Source organism: Channa argus, chromosome 12 (assembly GCF_033026475.1).
Source record: "Channa argus isolate prfri chromosome 12, Channa argus male v1.0, whole genome shotgun sequence".
Lineage (NCBI taxonomy): Eukaryota > Metazoa > Chordata > Actinopteri > Anabantiformes > Channidae > Channa > Channa argus.
In genome coordinates, this window is record NC_090208.1 from 16,338,126 (window position 1) to 16,353,694 (window position 15,569).

Sequence of the window (15,569 nt, forward strand, 5' to 3'; positions counted from 1 at the left end):
TTGTGACAATATGTTGCCTCTTAAGTGTGCATCTATGTTAGTCTGCAATGAGAACTAGACAGCATCTTGCCATCTTTACGTCATTGTAAATAAAGTTAAAAATTTCACAGTGACATTATTTACAATTTCATACATTTTATTAAGGCTTACTTTGACAAGTTGCATTGTTTAACTTTTAAAAACGTGAAACAGTAAAAAGTCCTAATTTCTGTAAAAAACCTTCTAGACGCAGTTTTGATTTAAGCTGGGGAAAACAATCTATCAAGCACAGATAGATAGATGAATTTAATTTCAGATCACACACATAAGCTCATCCATACCCCCCCAAGTAAACAGACAACAAAATCACACAAAAGAACCTCACATATTATTACCGCTAAAATTCAGACTATAACGCCAGTGATTCCAAAGTGCAGATGTAATCTAGCACATCTCAGCATTTCCAAACCCAGACAATACTGTAAACTTATATTCTACATTAAATTCTATATAGTGCTACACAAGTTGGTGCAACAACATATGGCTTCTAGAGACAAAACTTCCAGGGGCTTTGAGTAACAGTCTCAACTATCATTATATCTTTCTATCTATCTAAATACCAAGATCTTCAAATTGAAAACATTCTAAATTTACAAAGCATCATGGCTCGTTTATATAGCTTTCAACATTGTCTGAAAATGTTCCTATCACCTGCTAAGTTATTGGTTCGTGGGGCTGCTAGTCATTGCGAGGAGTAGGAACCTTCATGCTACTGTGGCGCAAAGTGTAAGAACCAGTCAGGACTCATAGCACAAACATTACCTGAGAACCATCAGCAGCTGGCTTAGCATATGGTTAGCTGAGTACCTGGCATTTACAGCAAAGTAGGTTCCATAAACCATATGCATTTGCTAAAAATAAGATAAATTAAGTAATTAACAACCAGTAGCCTACATGTACTTACAGTAAATGATAGCGCCTTCAAAATGATCCACATTCTTGTTACAAAAAGTTTGCATATGAATGTTTTCTCAATTGCAACTATTTATTCCCTGGATAGGTCTCCAGGCTATCTCAGGGCCAACACATAGAAAATAAACAGATAGACAACCTTTCACACTTACATTCACACCTATGTCACTTCTGATAATTGTTTGCAATTGTTTATTTTACAAAAAGAAAGTTTAATACTTTATCATGACATTATATATGAAACTTAATTAACGCCTAGACTGATGTAGAGGCACCTGCTTTCTAATGAAATCATAATCAGATGTAATTAATTGTTGAAAATAATCATCCTAAACTAGAAAAAATACATTGCTTTATTTTGTGTAACATTACAGATCTACTTCAGTTTCTGAGGGTTTAGCTCTCTGATTCCTAACATAAAATGTCTGAAGAATATTTATGATTGCACATTTACTTGCATTTATATGTTTTACTTTCTCTTCACACTCTATTTACTTAACTCATTAGAGGGTTGTGTTGGTGTTTGACTGCATTTAACTCTGACAGAACAAGAAACAAAGTAAATTAACTTGCTCTGTAGCTAAATGAACAGACAGGGTGTTTGCAGTAGTGTTAGCAGGAAGAATGAAGTGCATCTGTTGTGTAGTAGATCTGTTGTGACAGTCATACTGAGCCAGGCCACTGCCTTTTGCAAAGCTTTGTTTGCCCTCACAGAAAATGGTGAACAGACTAACAAATTGATGGAAAACTGTAATGTACAAACTAAATCTCCATTTTGTTTTTGTTTTGTTTTTTTTCGGAAAGAAATGTTTTCTTGCATCTTCAGTTCTATCTTCACAATCACTTGAAGGTGATGAGGTAGTCTGGGTACGCTTGGCTATCATGGAAGACAACATACATGCTGGGGTTGTCTATTTTATCCACCAAGCTGTCGTAGCGGTCATGGGGCTGCTGGTCATTGTGAGGAGGAGGCACCTTCATGGTACTTTGGCCCACAGTGTAGGAACCAGTCAGGACTCGGGCCACAAACATTAACTGAGAACCATCAGCAGCTGGCTTAGCATACCTGGAGTTGGCTGAGTAGCTTGCGTTTACAGCAAAGTAGGTTCCATGACCACATGCAGTTGCTGAGTAAGACAAAACAAGGAATTAAAATTAACAACTGTCCAGTATGTAAATAAAAATGATCAATTATTGTTATAAAAAGCATTCATGAGCATTTTCATCTCTGACACTTAAAAGTTAGAAGTTTGTTCAACTAACACTGCTTGATACGAGTTAGGGTAAGATCATACAGAATGGAATCAAACATGACTGTTGGTAGGACATGGGATAAAAACATATTTTATACACAGCTACAAAGGAAAGTCTTCAAACCCTTTCTCTTTTTGTACATTCTTGCAATTAGTATTTTTTTTTTCCATCAATCTACGCACAATAAGGCAGAATTTACAACAGTGAGCGACAGTGGTCAGATGTCATTGGACAGACACTACAGATGCAGTGACTGTTTTGGTCTTGTAGATTGTTACCATTTTGTCCAGCAAAGCTCCTGTTGAACCCAGTTTTCATGATGGAGTCACAGTTGTCCTGGGTTGTCCCGTGGTACAACAGCTTCTCACCTGCTCCAACCAGCAGTACATTCTTATCAGAAATTTGCTTCTTCAGTGCTTCATAGGCGCGACGTAGGTGAAGGTTCTGCAAACGCTCGATCTATTATTAACAAAGATCAAGAGCAAGAAAATGTGTGAACTGCCAAACTTCCTGTGGAAGGAAATGTCTCATCTTATTTCAAACACATTGAAAACAGTTAAAGTTTATGCATTTGAATTAGTTATACTAATAATAAAGAACACCTCCATAATTTAAAATAGGGAAATTCAAGGTGGGGTGTCCTGAGCCTAATGTCTAATTTAGAAAGTGGTTTGGTAACTCTTTTAATCATCACCATTATTATTACTGTATTTTCTGCAAACTTGGATTTAGTTGTTGCACAATTAGTTGTAAGCTTTGTGATGTACCTATAGATGTACAGACACTGGGTACTATCACTGGATACTTCTGATACGAAACAAAACTTTAAAATACAATTATGACTGAGCAAGTTTTGAAGTTTCAGATTGAAACTTCTGTCTAATTGAAACTTCTATATACTTGAATGTGTAGGTCACACTGATCTACATCAAGTGACTGATGTCTAAGCTACGACTGCGAGGAAAATATGTGTCTGTGCAGTTTGTGATAATAAGTTACAATTTGCCTCTATGGGCTGTATAACTGTAATTGGGCCTAATGTTATTTATTTGTGGATTTTATTGCCTTCCTCCACATCCCTCTTAAATTCTCCTGCACTCTACAGTAGACACAGGTCTCACACTTACTAAATCTCTGACTTCTATTAAAGCAAATTCACTACTAAGATTTACCTTTGCTAAAATATTTACGGATGAGTCAGAGATTGTGTATTTGTTTCCACGAACTTTCAAATATATTCTCCAAAGCAAGCAACCCACCTTCATCACAGTCTTGGTGACAGTACGTTTGAATGCCTCCTTTACTGCCCGGTACTCTGGAGAGGAAGACTGCAGAACAACACTCTTCATGGCCTCGCCAGCAGCCATGTTGTCCCAGTACAGAGGGAGAGTGAAGTCTAACATAATTAAAAAATGCCAGATATTATTTTTTATTTGGTCAAGTCAGGCAAATCTACAGGGCCTCAAATAGAAAAACATGATAGTTTACTAAAAGTCTTTCACAGAGCAGCTTAAAATTTGAGTAGCACTTTACAGCTCAGTAATGTCAGATTAATTCTGAGGTGTTATTCCAGACATATGCCATTATTAACATAGATGCAATGTAGATATATTAACAATAACAATAACATAATATCATGGCAATTACTAAGAAATAACCAGGTTATAGCCTTTGTAGAACCAAATCATAACCCTATACAGGAACTATCAGTCATGGTTCTTGCATAGGTTGAAAATCCCGCTCCCTTCATGGTATAAACCTTGAAACACTGAGCTAAATATTTTACAGCTCTCATTAATTATTATTATTACTCATTATTATCATTATTACACATAAAGTAATAGGTGTATTTCCAGGTAACGTCTTTAACTTTTAGTGATATTTTCCACATTATTACTCATGTAATGTTTCCTTTTACACAGCTATATCCATTGCTTGTTACTTTGTTATTACTTTTGTAATTACCATGATAAACATAACCCTGTTATAATACAAATATTATATCACGTAAAAGTTATAAATGACAGCTTTGTATTTGAACAATTTACCAATGATGTCAGCAAAACCTTTAGAAGCATCTTCTCACCTGGTAGATTCTCAAGTCTCTTCAACTTTGCTGTTTGTCCACTTTGCTGTCTTGTGGCCTCCATCACACTTAGATCCACAGTCCACAAAAGGCCTTGAGCATCCACTATCTCTCCTGCGATATCACCATTGTCCAGGTTGTAATTGGCTGTTTTGGGGAGTCTTTCCCAGTTTCCATTAGCTCCCAGGAGGCACCAAACCACACGTGTGTACAAATCCTCCTCCTCTCTGACTCTCATCTCTCTTTTGAGGCATTCGCGTATATACACATTAATTGACTGTGTCACTTGGTTAACCCCATCTTTTAACCCACTCACAATTAAGTTGCCAGAATGATCCATCTGCATGTACAGACCTTGAGTTTCCACCAACTGCTTCAGATTCGTAATGTCGTCCTGTGTAAGGCCTTCCAGTTGCTCCGTTGTAAACGCTTGTGTGGAGCACTGGGTCTGATATAGATCTTTCAGCTTTGTCATGGCAGTGGCGACATTGTTTCTAGATCCCAGGAACAGGAAGACTGACTGTAGATTTGTTGAACTGGTGTGGAGGATACTTAGGTCTGTGTTTGCATGCAGCGGTTGGTGTTGTACATAAGGCAAGTGAAGTTCTGACACTGTAAGGTGGGTCAAACCAGTAGGTATCAGTGTAAACCGCCAGTAAAATAAGACCATTTTAAATGAAAAAAATTGAAAGAAAGCTGTCTGTGAATGTTCCTGTCACCTCTGATCTTTGCAGCTGTGGAGAACACCTGCATTGCCTCCTCCTTAAAAGCCAGGAACACATCTATCTTAATCAGGACAAGGCGGATGTCAGTGAGACAGTGAAGGGGAGTGGATGTGGCAGTTTTTAAGCCTCGAATGATGGCTCCTGCCACCACACCAGGGTCCATCCCACCAGCTCCTGCACAAACAATTGTTACCGTCAGAATTAAAACTGACACTGACCACAAAACAGTTATATTTGTTTGTTTTCTTATGCGATATTTACCAGCACAGATGGCAGGAATGGCCACAGACTGTAAATCAAAGACTTCACAATGTTGAATTATGTCACACATTAGTTTTTCAATGATGCCTGCATCTTTTTCTCCACACACATGTAAAATGGCTTTACAGGGAAATGATCCAGCCAGGGAAACAAAAATCTGTCCTCGGTTCACTTTTGCTATAAACACAACAAAGACAAAATGAGAATGTATCTAAATGTGCTCTGCTTGAAAATGTCCATCGGATGTTTTCATCACCTCCTTTCAGTTCTGCCTCCACCTCAGGTCCAGCCACAGTTAAAATATCTTTGCACACGCCAACTGTAGAGTAAATATCATACTCAATAGAAGTCCGTCAATTTGTGTGTTAGCTTACTAACATCCTCTGATAACAGTAAACACACAATACAACTAATGCTGACAGAAACCTTTTATGTACCATATATAGTTGCTGAGGCACATTAAAATTTGACATGTTCTTTTAAAAACTATGGGATCAGTGTGTTTAATTCTAAGGCAGTCCATCTGATATATTTGCAATATTTCAGTAATCAGATCAAATTCATGAGCTCACTTACCATCATTAAAATTAATAAAGTCAGTCGTGTTCACAATGCCATCTGTAGTCTCATTGGTGATGTCACCAAACACCACCTGTAGTTTAACACCGCCTCCGATGGTTATGGTGATCACATCGAGATCACTGGTAAGGGACCTGAAGATCACTGAGAGGAACAAATTCTGATATGATCACGGGGAATGCTATTTTGTCTGTGCCATATTAAATTGTTACAACAATTTAAAAGATAAATTTGAAAAGCTTTCTAGTTTACCTTGGTCTCCGTGGTTCATGTTTAAGCTTAGATGTCTGTAGGCCTCATGGTAGCACTGTAAATTAAAACATAAGCATTTAACACTTTATCGTTAATAAATCATTTGGGCATGCATCATAGTTGATAATGATCAAGAGTCACCTCCTCAGAGTCAGGATAGCCAGGTTTAATAACAACATGGATGCTGGTGAGAGACCTAGAGGATGCAGATAATCCAAACTGTCGAATTTTGTCTGACAGCACTTGTATGGCTTCTCTTAGTGGGTATTTTAAAACCACCCCTGGTCCGATGACTGGAAAGGCCACTGAGCACCAGCCCTGCTGTACACAGAGGTCCAAACACCTCTTCATTCCATTATCGAGAGCCTGTGATACGAAATTCAGTTTAATGAATCATCTTTTCTACAATTGGGCCTTGAATTTGAACTCAGACCAAAGTCTTACCTGCACACTCTGTCCTCTGGCTCCATCCCATGGGAGACACTCAATGAAATAGATTTTAGAACAGCCCAGGGATGGAGGACCATCAACCTGCAGAACATCACCGGGGGCTAGGATACATTTTGCTGCCTCTCTGTCAAACTTTGATGTGATCAACCCTCCTGCTTTACTCAACAGACATGAACCAATCTTTGTAGAAGAAAGCTGTTTGTTGAGCATGGGGACCACCAATACATTTGCCTGTGGAAATAATTAAAGGTCATATGATTGTGAGACTTGTGTTGCTGCTTTGTTGGTTGATTTAAAGTGAAATTACATAGAAATTATTGCACCTGCTCATCCTCTAAACTCCCAACTTTGATCTCTAATTTTGTGTTGTTGACCACCATGCTTCCAACAGTATTGCAACGGCCTCTGGAGGTGGAAGGTCTGGGTGTCCTACTGATGGGGCTGGGGCTGCTCATGCTTCGTTGTTTAGTTTTCACGGTTTGTTGTTCCTTGATAATAACCTGACAGGAACTCTCTACGAACTCCTTGTTCGTTTTACCCTCTGCCTGGAAGTATCGCTGAGCCCCTGGTCCATCAAGAACTAGTGTGTCTGTTGTCAGACTGGTTATAGCTTTGTTTAATTCCGCCCGGGTCTTCTGTACCAAAAAACGAGGCCCAGAAATGAGCACACAAGGATATGGAAATTGTGAAGCTTTCAGCGTCACCTTGGTCTGCTTCATCCCAATCAGGTCTAAGATTTTATCAAAACAGTCAACAAGTTCAGGAGACATGTTCAGCACCTCCTGTGTCTCAACCTGGTTTATCTGGTAGTCCTGCAGAACTTCCTTAAGCTTGTTCACATTGTCACTGTAGCCAACAATTCGAACCTTAGTCATCGTTGTTCCACTGATACCTGGCATGAAGCTGACGTCCACTCGGACCTCTCGACTGTTTGCCTTGTTCTTGGCTTTAATGAGGATTTCTTTCAGAGTGTCTAGATCTGGAGATACAGCCGCAGCACCGTGCAGCTGCACAGTGCTCACACTCAGGTCTCTGAGTACTGCTGCCTCAGCTTCATCCAGGGCACCAGAGGACAAACTGGAAAGAACCAGGTCTGATCCCACCTCCAGAGCAACAGGATTTCTGAGGCTCTGCTGGAAGCGAGTCTGGTACTTGGAGACAACATCAGTGGATTTTATAAAGGTTACTAAATCAGTAGAGAGCTTAAGTTTCTTTACCATTACTTTTTTCATCAGTTCATCAAGTTTTGTAGCTCCTGACTGCACATCCTTGTCAGGTCCCTCCAAGATGATCATGGTGTTAGATATGAGCATTTTAACTTCTGGGTAATCTGCACGCATTTCTCGAATAAACTCTTCTTCTACCAGTTTCAGCTGCTTCTCCACAATTGGAAGTTCCTTCCGGGTGGGCACACTCCTTTCCAGGATTTTCATCTTCTCTCTCACAGCCTCAACTTCTCCAACAACCACAGAATAACCGCTCTCTGTGTACACTTTGATATCATCGGTTGTAAAGGAGGGGTCCTGAAGCAGGATACGGATTTGCTTTGGGTCAAGCACATGATGGCAGACGTAGCTGTCAGTAAGACCAATAAAGACCCGATCCACCTGTAACTCCCATTTCTCTGCTGCACCAAAACCTCTTCCAGGCCCCTTCTCAATATCCCCCCTAACCACTGCCTCCTCTTCATTAAAATCTAAATCCACTGTGCAGCCGATACAAGAGAGTTGTTTCTGTAATATCTTCTTGGCTTTAGGGTTGTCTCTCAGGTAATACAGGAGGTAAATCTCAAATTTGAAAATCTTCTCCAGGCTTTTTGTGCCTGTTTTGGCAAATGTCTAAAAAGAAAAGCAACATCAAAAAAAATGTAAGACTTTATGCTTTAGCTATATAAAATAAATCAGAAAAAGTTATTAATTACAGTACAGTGCAAAAGGCATTCATCAGCTTTGCTGCTGCAGCTTGCAGTGACAATTCATATAATCAGAAAATACAGCAAACATGTACACAGGCTGCTACTACCAGAAAAAGTCAGTATTCAGTGTGACCTCGCCTTTGTTTTGATGTTTTCTTTTAGTAGGTACATGTATTTGTTCGACTTTTGCCATTCTCTCAAATAAGGAACCTCCAAAAAACCCAAAAGATTTTATCAGAAAATCTGATTTTATCAACTTCCTGTCACAGCACCCGCACTCCCATCCTCCACTCCCCTCCTTCTCTCTCTCTGCCTGTCTGTTTTGTGTTCGAGTGTTTGTTTCCCCCCAGTGCACCTGGATGCAATCATTCGCCCTAATGACAGCAGCTCATATACCGGTCTCCTTCACACCACAAGTCGCCAGATCGTCTCAGTAACCTCCATGGTACTCGAGTGCAATAGGCTCTTTTAAACATACCCTGCTCTCTTTGTCTCCCTGCCCCCAGAACCTCCGGCCGCCCTGCTGCGGTCAACAATCCCCTTCGGCTCCTCGTCTCCAGGGCTCCTAATCCCACGGTCACCATTCGTCTTTCACCCACGACTCGCCGCTCCATCGCCTCCCCCCCGCACCGGGTCTCAAGCTCCTTCGATCAGGCTCTCCTTCTACGGACATCGCTCTCCGTCAGCGCCCCCCTTTCCACCGTTTCTACTTTCATTTTTGATCTGTGCATATTTCCAATATTTTCAAGATGTATTCTAATTAATATATATTTGGTCATCATAGCAGCACTTTAGAATAGCATTTGGATTTTCAATCACTGACTCTGCTCAGAAATTCCCTCAAACTGGTCTGTCCACATCATTTGTTTCTGACATTTGTGAAATGAGCTTTGAAACGAGCTTTTTAAGGATCGTGGTTTCTCACCTGTAGTGGTGCCTGGTCAGGAGTCTGTGGTGAACTGGTTCGGCCCACATACAGACGGAGTTCACCACTAGGAAGCGAGATGGTATGAAATTTCCTTTGCAAAACCCGTTCCTGGTCTGTAAACAACATGTCCATAGTCACAACACAGATTGCATTTTAACTAAAACTGGGTGGTATATTCTTTAGTAATGCAATTTAAACACAAAGTGACTCATTACCTTCTTTTTCACTGAAACTGATTTTATAAACGTTGCCTCCGGTGTTTTCAATCATCCCACAGTCACCTCCTCCAGAATCTCGTCTTTTCTGAAAGTATCTCCTGATCTTCTCCTTGTCTCTGTCTGTCAGATGTTGTGCTTCAAAGAACAGTGAATGTTTGTATTCCTCCATGTTACCTACAATTCTGAATCTAAAATAAAGCTGAGATTAGCTCTTTTTTGTGTGCTCCTTCCTGAGTGCATAAGTTTTCTTTAAATGTTTTTCTTTCATTTTCACTTAGTGCCAAAGCCACTTCCTTATGTTTACAAAAGGACACACCCATTTTACAGTAATACCCTTTAAATGTAGCTTAAAGTGAAGCATTTCCCTGTTTGTCCTCTTGTACAGGTAATGTCACTGCAATATATTGATAATATAACACTGATTAAATCTTAATATAATGATCGTACACCTATAATAATAATTATTCCCAAATTAATTAGATTAGCACCAAGTGGTTATTAGACATTTAACATTTCACATGTTGTAATTTCATACTATGAAAATAAAAGAATAAAAACAAAGAAATGCCATTTCATATAAAATTATAAACACCTGACATTGTGCAGTATTACTCTGTCCAACCACCAGATGTCCTTCTCACACAAAAAACACAGCTGTCAATGACAACTAGTATAACAATTGTTTTACCTTTTCTGTATTTGTCTTATCTGATGTTTTATAGGGATGTTGTGAAACTTGGATTCATAGACATGTTTTTTGTTCTTATAAGTATCTGTAAAAGTGATGGAGGTCAGATACATGGTAGACTGCCCACACAGAGATGTCTCCAAGTTACAACAGATTTCGCTTCACGTATTTTTAAGAAGATACCATGAAAGCAGAAAAGCTGGAAGCAGCAGCCTCGGACGGTAAAGAGTATTCTGCTTAACAACAGAGGGGTATAAATTCATGTTTGACGTGTTAAGTCCTTAGAACTGCACTGGATGGAGGCTTGAAACTCTGTTGATGCACTTCTCTCTTGCAAGAAAATAAAACCCTTAAAGACATCCTGGATGTGGAGTTTTTTATACTGATTTATACTCGAGGTGTCTCTGACCAGAAATTGGCAAATTTGCCACGACGCTTCGGCAGTTTGAGAACTATACATGATAATTAATGCAATACACAGTTTAATTAAAGTCCACAAATTTAAATTTTGTTTTGTGACATTTACATTTTTTTCAGATGTTTTTTACATCTGTTACAAATATGTTTTTATTATTGTAAAGAAAATACTTTTTTTGGCAAATATAAAAAGTACTTAGTTTCCTTTCAGATGCTGAAAGGATGTGCTTGTCTTTAACTGAGAAAACTATCAGACTCCTGATATTTGATTGTTTTCATTAGCAAAGAGATGACTCTGATTGGTGCTGAAACTAAGTAAACTAACTTGCTCTGTAGCGCTGGGCAGATGTTGAGTATTATTAGGTACAGTAACTGGATCCTGAAGACTGATACTTGATGTGCCCATTGATGTTTGCTTGGTGTTTTATTAAGAGCACAACATGTGCTTGTGTTCAGCAGGTCACAGTCTGGCTCAGTATGTTGCTCTGTGCTAGCAAACAGTTACCAAAATTTTTGTGTAATGGAAACGTTTACAGTTTTTTCTGTATCATATTACTAAAGCAACACTTCTTTGTTTGGTTTTAGAAAAAAGCAATTTTCCTGGGTGCCATCTTATAATTTGAGGTAAAGGGTTGCACAATAAGAAATTGGAAGGTTTCTTTAAGATTATCAGATAAATGTTCATACTGGTAAAAGCCATCCAAGCACTTGTTGGTAGATTTGTTGTCTGAAGCCTTTTATTGTCTGGAGCTCTGCAGGAGAACATTTAAGTTTGACCGCACTCAGCTTTTCACCATTAGGTGAAGGTGAGTTCCGAAAAATGCAAAGTTTATTTTCAGACCCTTTCTAGTGACTTTTTTCTCAAACTAAACAAAGAAGTGCTGCTTTACTCACATGATACAGGGAAAAAAAACAATACTAAGAGGAACAGGTTTAAAATTCAAACACATGCAAAACACCACCAACAAAACATTCATTCCTGCAGCATCAGGGACAAATTAAGATGATAGAACACAAAATGTGCAAATGAGAAACACATTCTGTCATTTACCAGCACATATAAAACACAGACAACACAACTAAGGGTCACTGTATTAAAGCCATGTTCTGTAGGGTTCATGTGCAACACAACGAGCAGTCCATGTACATCTTTGTAGATTTGTAGCCACTGAGTGGCAAAAGTGGGAAATAGGTTTTATAAAAAAGTGGTAACAATAATTTTAAACAAATATTTTATAATTTGAGGCAAAGGGTGTCACAGTCCCCGTTTTTGGACTCTAGGTTTCTTTAGCTTTTCTTCCTGTTTCTGGCTTTTATTTTGTTAATATTTCTGCCCCCCTTCCCAGTTAGTTTCTTTAGCTTACTGTTTCTTGTTAACCCTCATTGTTTTCAACTGTGGCCCCTTGTATTTATACCCAGCTCTCACAACTGTTCGCTGCCAGATCGTCTCTCCTTTCTCCTCTGAGAACATTCCCATGGTATTCTACGCTTTTGGACATTCCCCTTCCATGCCTTGATCCTTGTGTTTGCACTCTCTCAGATGTTGGTCTGAGGTTTGCTTTTTTGTTTATTTCAGTTTTTAGGTTTTGGCTTTTGTCATCGCCGCCTGTTGGGCCCTGGTTTTATGTTTAAGTATTCTTTTGTCGCCTTCAGTCTGTCAGCGCTTTATGTTCACTTTGTTTGTGTCTGCCTCCCCTTAGTTTCTGAGTTAGTTCCCGTGCTTCCCTGACACAGTTACTTAGTTTATCTTTTCGTTCCAGAGTGTTTAAGTTCATGTTCTGTTTTACTTTATTTTGTTATCACTTCATGTAGTATTCCTGCCTCCTTAAGGAGTGATTTTGAGTTTGTTTTTGTTAATAAATCGCCTTTCTCATACTTCAAACCTCCCCTTGCCGTCTCCTACGTTCGAGTCCTGCTACAATTTTATATACACTTTGAAAAGTGTGACAAAGGGTTGCGCAATAAGAAATTAGAAGGTGTCTTTCAGATTATCAGGTAAATGTTTATCCTGGTAAAAGCCATCCAAGCACTTATTGGTAGCATTATTGTCTGAAGCCTTTTACTGTCTGGAGCTCTGCAGGGGAGAATTTAAGTTTGAGCACATTCAGCTTTTCACCATTAGGTGAGAGTGAATTCCGAAAAATACAAAGTTTATTTTCAGACCCTATTAGTGACTTTTTTTCTCAAAAAGAAGTGCTGCTTCACTCATATGATACAAGGGGAAAAAAACAATACAAAAAAGAAACAGGCTTAAAATTCAAACACATGCAAAACACCACCAACAAAACATTCTTTCCTGCAACATCTGGGACAAATAAAGATGACACAACACAAAATGTGCAAATGAGAAACACATTCTGTCATTCACCAGCACATATAAAACACAGACAACACAACTAAGGGCCACTGTATTAAAGCCATGTTCTGTAGGGTTCATGTGCCACACAACGAGCAGTCCATGTACATCTTTGTAGATTTGTAGCCACTGAGTGGCAAAAGCGGGAAAAAGGTGGGAAAAAGTGTTAACAATAATTTAAGTCAAATATTTGAGTTATGAAAACCTACCTACCTGTAGTACTTTTTCAGTTGTGTACTATTTCTATGAAAAAGGGTTGTTGTTATTTTGTCAGGACAGGGCGCTGAGTTTTTAGATGTTTAATTCTGAATGTCAGCTCATCAGGTTCAGGATTGTTATTTAAATCAGTTAATGGATTGCACCAAACTAGAAGCACAGTGACTGTGGTGGGTTCTTCAGTTTAATTTGTAATGGTTCCAGTGAGGAGAAGCCCCATCTTCCCGAAGGCAGAGGACTCCTAAAATTCAATGAAATGACACTTGTGTGAGACCGCCCTGTTGGTTTGTGTTGATGCAGTATCTTCAAATCAATGAATACACAGCACAACACATATTGTACTTGGTAAAAGGACTGGCTGTTACCTTTTGAATGGCACATTTTACACATTTAACGACTTTCATAAAACATATGTACGTATTTGTAAAAAAAAGGATAATTTCTTTCATATATATGAACATATTTGAATATTCAAATGCTGAGAAGAGGAAGCTAAAGGAGGGTAGCTGCCGATATTTGATGGGGCATATGCAGTAAAAATTTGTTGTGAACAGTCCATCATCACATCAAGAACAGAGTGTAAGGTAAATATTTGTTCTGTCAATTCTCTATCTTCTATTTCTATATACTTATACTTATACTCTATAAACTTATTTTGAATAACATCAGTTTTTTACTCACAGGCAAGTGTGAACACAAGTGTTTCTGTTATCTTGTCTTTTGACTCAAAGAAAGAAAACACAGTAAGTGTCTAAACTCATGTTGTTTCATTCAAAGCAGAGAAAGGATGCAGTGGAGGCTGTTTGTGCTTATTCTGATGGGTAAGTGCATTAACTGATTACAAACTGAAAACAAACAAACAAACTACATAATAATGTAAGTATTCATGATTTCGTTTTGATATCACATCCATTACTGCATATTTTCTCTGTTTTTAGGGCAGTGTTCCTTCTTCACTTGCCAACTCTATGAGTTCCATTTTATTAAAGAGAATAAAACTTGGGATGAAGCCCAGAACTACTGTAGAGAAAAGTACACAGACCTGGCCACAGTGTCTAACATGACAGACATGAAGAGACTTCTTAACTCTATAGAGAGTCAAGATGAAGCCTGGATCGGTCTGCACAGCTACCCAGCAAACAACAGCAGGGCATGGCACTGGTCACTGCCAGGAGTGGAGTTCTATGAAAACAAAACACGATGGGATGCAGGTCAGCCGGATGATCATGGAGGACAACTTGAGAACTGTGCAGTTATGACTGACAACAAATGGAGTGATTACCCTTGTACTCGTTCATTAAAATTTATCTGCTACAATGGTGAGGATGTTTCGGTTTTTAAGCTTAAACTGTTCATGACATCATCCTGTCAAACATTCGTTTGCTATTTTTACATTTACATTTTTGCTCAAAATGTAAATATTAGTTGATTTAAAAAGTCACAAGTCCAGTACTGGTAAATATGGTGATACAAATCCACTTTGTGCTCATCTATTTTGATCCATATTACACAGAAACAAACCAATCCAACACAACATGTCACATGATCAGTGATACGATGACCTGGTCACAGGCTCAGAGCTACTGCAGAGTAAATCACACAGACCTGATCAGTGGACTTGATCAGTTGGATAATTGTGCAGAGTCTAGATCTGACATGTCTGGAACCAACATGTGGATCGGTCTGTTCAGAGACACCTGGATGTGGTCAGATGGAAGTAGTTTCTCTTTCAGATACTGGGAAAGTTTATCAACCAACGATCTGGTTGATGGACAAAGTAACAAGAATTGTGCCACGACTGTATTAAACAGAGCAGGAAAATGGAGCTTTGATTATTGTATTAATACAAAGCCCTTCATCTGCTATGGTGGTGAGTTTTGTGAAGAACTGTTTTCTTCCTTTAGGTCTAATGATAAAATAGAAACAGTGTAGTCTTTGTGGTGTGATGTGCTGACCTTCTTTTGCCACGATAAACATCATGAGTTAGATTTTAAAATGGATGTTATTAACATCTTCATGACAAAGCCAGAAATTTAAATTTCTGTTTCTGTTCTAATTAACAGTAGAAAATTATTTACCACCAAATCTCTGATTACCAGCCCTCAAGATGAAGCAACATTTGGTGGAATTGACCCTGAGTGTTAATGTCCCCACTGTGGACATGGAGGACCCTGCTGTGGCTGAGGCCCTATTGAAACAGGTGAGTCTCACCTTTGTCTTAATTCCCATCAGCTTGCATGATATCCCCCTGCATCAAGTTCATGCAATTATAA

At 38.8% G+C, this 15,569-nt stretch overlaps 2 protein-coding genes across 3 annotated transcripts in view; one reads left to right on the plus strand and one right to left on the minus strand.

Annotated features, from left to right (window-relative positions):
- LOC137137382 (protein mono-ADP-ribosyltransferase PARP15-like) overlaps nucleotides 1-15,569 on the minus strand; it is a 22,526-nt gene continuing 6,957 nt past the window's right edge. Inside the window, exons 1-14 of one of the 2 annotated variants that reach the window (XM_067523589.1) lie at nucleotides 9,617-9,891; nucleotides 9,399-9,514; nucleotides 6,882-8,396; nucleotides 6,553-6,789; nucleotides 6,250-6,474; nucleotides 6,109-6,163; nucleotides 5,854-6,000; nucleotides 5,534-5,596; nucleotides 5,278-5,454; nucleotides 5,011-5,190; nucleotides 4,292-4,903; nucleotides 3,465-3,601; nucleotides 2,484-2,664; nucleotides 1-2,078 (exon numbers count right to left, since the gene is read on the minus strand). In XM_067523589.1, the coding sequence (XP_067379690.1) occupies nucleotides 1,792-2,078; nucleotides 2,484-2,664; nucleotides 3,465-3,601; nucleotides 4,292-4,903; nucleotides 5,011-5,190; nucleotides 5,278-5,454; nucleotides 5,534-5,596; nucleotides 5,854-6,000; nucleotides 6,109-6,163; nucleotides 6,250-6,474; nucleotides 6,553-6,789; nucleotides 6,882-8,396; nucleotides 9,399-9,514; nucleotides 9,617-9,788 (4,104 nt within the window). In that variant the 5' untranslated portion in view covers nucleotides 9,789-9,891 and the 3' untranslated portion in view covers nucleotides 1-1,791. Of the gene's footprint in view, nucleotides 2,079-2,483; nucleotides 2,665-3,464; nucleotides 3,602-4,291; nucleotides 4,904-5,010; nucleotides 5,191-5,277; nucleotides 5,455-5,533; nucleotides 5,597-5,853; nucleotides 6,001-6,108; nucleotides 6,164-6,249; nucleotides 6,475-6,552; nucleotides 6,790-6,881; nucleotides 8,397-9,398; nucleotides 9,515-9,616; nucleotides 9,892-15,569 lie in introns of those variants that run through there. The other variant, XM_067523590.1, reaches the window with a different exon arrangement.
- LOC137137144 (putative C-type lectin domain family 20 member A) overlaps nucleotides 14,095-15,569 on the plus strand; it is a 4,034-nt gene continuing 2,559 nt past the window's right edge. Inside the window, exons 1-4 of the mRNA XM_067523083.1 lie at nucleotides 14,095-14,117; nucleotides 14,235-14,710; nucleotides 14,758-15,166; nucleotides 15,396-15,496. Coding sequence (XP_067379184.1) covers nucleotides 14,114-14,117; nucleotides 14,235-14,710; nucleotides 14,758-15,166; nucleotides 15,396-15,496 — 990 coding nt within the window. The 5' untranslated portion in view covers nucleotides 14,095-14,113. The remainder of the gene's footprint in view (nucleotides 14,118-14,234; nucleotides 14,711-14,757; nucleotides 15,167-15,395; nucleotides 15,497-15,569) is intronic.